The sequence below is a fragment of the Ammodytes marinus genome (assembly GCF_949987685.1).
Source record: "Ammodytes marinus genome assembly, chromosome: 8".
Lineage (NCBI taxonomy): Eukaryota > Metazoa > Chordata > Actinopteri > Uranoscopiformes > Ammodytidae > Ammodytes > Ammodytes marinus.
The window spans coordinates 24,066,916-24,072,185 of record NC_137212.1 but is presented as its reverse complement, the minus strand read 5'-3'; the positions used below and the strand labels follow the sequence as shown (position 1 = coordinate 24,072,185).

The 5,270-nt window shown below is 42.2% G+C and overlaps 1 protein-coding gene across 1 annotated transcript; it reads left to right on the top strand.

The window, feature by feature from the left end:
* Positions 1–348: 348 nt before the first annotated feature.
* On the top strand, positions 349–5,057 carry spata18 (spermatogenesis associated 18; the record flags this gene model as incomplete). The annotated part of the gene is made up of 12 exons (XM_080033004.1): positions 349–435; positions 1,398–1,503; positions 1,594–1,709; positions 1,838–1,956; positions 2,418–2,513; positions 2,612–2,746; positions 2,872–3,097; positions 3,260–3,418; positions 3,508–3,683; positions 4,332–4,455; positions 4,589–4,657; positions 4,938–5,057. The coding sequence occupies 12 exons, from the start codon at positions 349–351 to the stop codon at positions 4,992–4,994; spliced, it is 1,470 nt and encodes a 489-aa protein (XP_079889130.1). The 3' UTR covers positions 4,995–5,057.
* Between the last annotated feature and the right edge of the window lie 213 nt (positions 5,058–5,270).

The following is a 5,270-nucleotide window of genomic DNA, read 5'->3' as shown; positions in this document are numbered from 1 at the left end:
CAGGATGTGTGTGAGTGAAGTGGCCCCGCGCTTCACTCTGCGGGTGTCGTTTGTCGGTGTGACATTACACTCGTGTTTACAACCCATAGGAGAGCAGGAGCTGCAGCAAGTTCGTCCGCCAGCCTTGGTTATAGCCTATTGATCTGAATCACTGTGCGCTTTGTTTGTCGCTTCCTCGCGCCGTTGCCACAACTGAGACGGTGCGTGGCATCTGCGTAGTAGGTTGGAGAGAGAGAATCTTCCAGCATAGGATTTATATTTTTATTATTTTACTGAAAACCACTCCCTAAGAAATTACACCCGGAATTTTTAACTTTACAAGTAGGCTATTGTTTAGTGTGGACGGACATGGCGGACACTTTGAGGAGACTGACCAATACATCTTCCTTCAGCGTTTTACAGGACAAGCTTGAGAGCTGGCACAGAGACTACCATGTAAGTCAATCCATTAGTAATGACCGACCTAAATCTGACCGAGCCACTTCGCCGGTGTCCACGGACAGATAGGCTACCTGCATCTTGCTAAAAGTTAACATTTGTGTAGGCCTACAGTTGAAATCTGAGTCTTAGTAAAAGCCTTGCAGATAACTCTACAATGCTTACCTAAAAGGTGATTAATTGCTTAGTTTTAATCTCGACCTGTTTTTTTTATTTCACTCACTATTTATTTTAACACTGTTGTTTATAAAATGCTTGAAATAATTTAAAATATAACAGTGAAGGAATGCGTTTGGTTACATTGATTTCATGAGTTTGGTTGCCATGGACGCCAGTCGCCATGGCCACGGCTGAAAAGAGGTTTTACTTGCCTGTTGGTTAAGATGGTTCACGTCCCGTTACTTCCTGTAAGACATGCGCTACCTGAAAAGAGCGTTGCAGAGGGAACGAAACAAAGTGATTCATCTCAAATGTAGCCTACATACAGTACATTTCTACTTTTCAGGTTATTGTATGAGTGTAAATTAACACAGCAGCAGTAAATACATGGGATTCAACAGTTTGTTGTGTCGGTCCTGTTGGTGTGTGTCTCGCATTAAAAGCACCTGTTGCACCTCTTGGCTAGCCTCAGACTCTTTGGTTCATGAGTGGGATGCCTGCCATCCATGTCCATCACATGTCACAATTCGGTCTTTGAATATTTAGGCTATAGAAAAAAATAAAACAACAAAAAAACAATTACATAGTAAACATTATGCATTTAGCTATGACATGAATATAAGCCCAATATAAAATATCAAACCTGTAGGATGCATCCTTTTACTTTAAGTTTCTGAGTGTAAAAATTGATATGAGTGATTCCAGTCATCTCCCTCTCATCTCCTGTTTGGAGTTAAATAAAAAAAACAAAGGTTTGCCTTGTTCATAAACCATGCACGTTGTCACGTTTACCCTCCTAGGTCATTTCCTGTGACCAGAACCTAAACAGATGTTGTGAGCTGATTGAACTCACCGCCAAGATCCAGGGTCAACTGTTCGCCATCCTCAACCACGCTGCTGCAGAAGGTAGGCTTTACACTTGTTGTAAAGGGGGGAAAAAGCATTAACCAGCAATACAATCACTCATGAACCATTCAACCCACACTTATGAATCAGGTGGTAACTCTGGTGGAGTGCACACCCTGAAAACACGCCTGCTACCATGGCTCGGGACCTGTTTCTCTATGGCGAGGCCTTCGGTCACTGATGACACCAGCCTACAGCTCATGCAGGTGACATCATTTATAACTATGGCTTGACAACAGAAAATGTGTCATTCACAAACTCCATCACAATTCATTTCATAGACAGAAAATACGTTGAAAATGTGTATGTTGTGGTTACCTTTTGTTGTTATCAGGACTCAGTGGAAAAGGACAGGAGGATCCGGGATCTCTCGTCCTCACATGATAGTCACATGCAGAAGATGGAGACCGAGCTGTGCTCCACTCGCCTGAAGTTGGGCGCCATCAGAGCAGAGTGAGTTTAACTGACGTCACAAAAATAATATAAGAATATAATATGCATATGATAAAAGAAATATTCACAGTATGGTTACGTCCATGGATAAGGGGATGCATTTAAAGGTTGTTTGCACATTTATTTCCATTCACCTCTCTCCCCTTGCATATAAATATACAAAAATACAAGTAAAATGTGAAAATCACCTTTTGCCAAAATCAGTGAATATCTCCTCACAATCCTCTACCTGTCATGAACGTATAGTGTGTGTGTGCTGAAAGGAAATCCAGTGTTAGTACACTAGGGTCTGTAAACGGGCACATTGCCAGCAATGGTGGGCCCCTTTATTTTCATACCACTTTTCAGCGCACACAGTATAGACAGGTAGAGGATAGTGAGGTGATATTTTCTGATATTGACAAAAAGTGAAGCGTTCTCCAGAATCACTGACTCTACCTTAAAATGTTTTATATTAACAGATTGGTCGAGGCCCAGTCGGAACTGGACCAGACAAAGAACAAATCAGCCACAACACTGCTGGCCACAGAAGATGAAATCTTACAACTGAGGGCAGAGTGGGTGAAACAGTCTAATACCGCCATAATTGTGTTGTTTTCAAATGCAATACAAAGCATGTACTCGTTTGCTGATGGGAAATGTGTATCTGCTTCAGTTTGCGTTTGGCAAAGGAGCAGGCGGAGATATATAAGAGGAAGCTGGATTCCCTCAATGACTCTGATCGGCAGATTCGCTTGCTGAGAGATGAAGTGTCCTACCTGAGTACAGAGAAGTCCATGCTACAGGATAGGTACATCACACACACACACACACACACACACACACACACACACACACACACGCACACACACACACACCACTACACAGTACAATGTCTTAATGATTATGACGTTTTTTATGTTTTTTTCTTCTCAGGTTGGTGAAAAGCCCGAGCCCCTTGCCTAAGCTCAGTCGTTCTTCCAGCCCCAGGAGGAGTGAGTCGCCCACCAGAGCCCAGCTCACTAACTCCTCCCGCCACGCGCGCCTGGTGTCGCGCCTCAGTGACCTGTACGCAGTGGAGCGTCTGGAGGCCCAGAACCTGCTTCGACGCTACATCGCTGACTTAGCTATGGTCCAGAAAATCATCTTCATTGCTGTCGTGGTACGTACTGTAATTATTTGAGAGCCAACTGTAGGGACCTTAATTTAAAATTTGAACCTGAAAATAAGGATAATATGTGACTTTTTTTTCAGCAGGTGTATAGAGCATTTTACCTCAAATGTCTGTTGTGCCCTTTAAAAAAATGTTTTATCTCTCTCTCAGGAATCTTTTAAGACAGCAAAACTGGCTTACCGTCAGTTCAAGCTGCGAGTGAGAAAGTCCTTATCCCCATCCCACTTTGGGCCTGAAAGCCTAGAGGATGCAGCTGTGGACTACATAGTCAGAAACCTGGACCTCTATGATGTTCAGGCCAGCATCGATGTAGGACATAACACTTGATGAATGTAGTTTGATTCTGAAATAGGATGGGAACAGGTGTGTCTGACTGGGTGTGCTTGTCCTCTCCCCAGGACGTGATCAACGCAATGAACGTGAACCCTCGGATCTCTTTCCCTCCAGAGGTGGACTTTATCCTCATCAGTAGCTTGATCAGGGAGACATGCAGGGTGGCTTTTGCCATGCAGACATTGGACCCACCGCTCGACTTGGCCTTTGCCAGTGATGGGGAACTTTTCAATGAAAACAGGTCAGTCCTTTGCTCAGTGCTGTACTGCATTCCGAGTTCGGCATCAGTGCTATTGCGAACGTTTTCAGAGAGTTAAGCTGTGGTGTTCATTTGATCAATTTCTTTGATGCACTGTAATTATAGTTGACATTAACGTATAATGCTACATTTCCAGTAGCAGTCATTGTAAAACATCACCCCCAATGAACTGTAGCCACTATGCTGGTATTTGCTGTCTCCACCAGTAGGTGTCACCCTCAACACTTGGATAGCACTCACACATACAATTAGAATATCGTGCAAAAGTTAATTTATTTCAGTAATTCAACTTAAAAGGTGTAAATAATATATTATATAGACTCATTACATGCAAAGTGAGATATTTCAAGCCTTTACTTTGTTATAATTTTGATTATTATGGCTTACAGTTTATGAAAACCCCAAATTCAAAATATCAGAAAATTTGAATATAACATGAAATCAATAAAAAAGGGATTTTAAATACATAAATGTTGGCCCTCTTTAAAGTATAATCATGCATATGTACTCAGTACTTGGTTTGGGCTCCTTTTGCATGAATTCTTGCCTCAATTCCAATTCATTTTCCATGATATTCTAATAATATGAGTTTCACCTGTAAACGCTTTCCCCCACCTCTCTGTCTGACAGGAATCGTCGTAGCTATGACTCTGAGTTCACTGCTCCTCTGGTGCTGTACCATGTGTGGCCAGCCCTGATGGAAGGAGACGGTGTGGTAATGAAGGGCGAGGCTGTGACCAGAAGAGGAATTCCGGTACAGACTGCAAAATATTTGATTGTTATCCTAATTATTAAAGTGTGGCTCCAGAGAATGAATGAAGGACATGCAGTGGTACATGGAAAAGGCTTGTGTGTTTATTGTGGATGTGTCTGTTTGACTGTTGCAGTGGAGAAGAAACAGAAGCAGAAGTGCCAGCCCCGTGCGCTCTCGCTCTCTGAGCCCCACTCGCCACGTTGTAAGTCCCTATGATATTTGACACGCTGAAAGACGGCTGTGCGGTAGATGCCGTCTTGTTGTTGGGGTCTAAGATTGCTCAGCTACTCATTAAAGTTAGATTAATTTAAAACTCAGACGTATCACTCTTTCCACTTAACAACATGCATGCACATCCATGGCCCCAAGGGTATGTACTTTCGAATCTATGCTTCATTTTATTTCGATTTTTTTTAAATGTAGTGTTTTTGTAATCAATATCATAATCCATTTAAAAATATATATCCTATCTTATTTTTCAGGCCTTTAACAGCAGAAGAAGCCGGTCTCCTGAGCGTCTCACTACCAGCCACCTGTGAAGTCTCGTCAGGAGGGCAAGAAATTACACCTGTAGTTCATATCAGTGAAATAAAGTTAGAGGTATTTTCAATTTTGGTTTTTCACTTTTGCTTCAAGTAAATAAAAAACAATGGAATCCTAAGATACTGTGCCACCCAAAAGGCTGCTCAGAGTTTACATGGCTGGAAGAGGGCGTTTTATCTGTAAATCAATAGTAACTACACGTCAACACAGTATAGTACGAGAGAATATAGTCAGGCAGCTAAGTGACTAGCGTTCTTAGTTTACTTTATTTA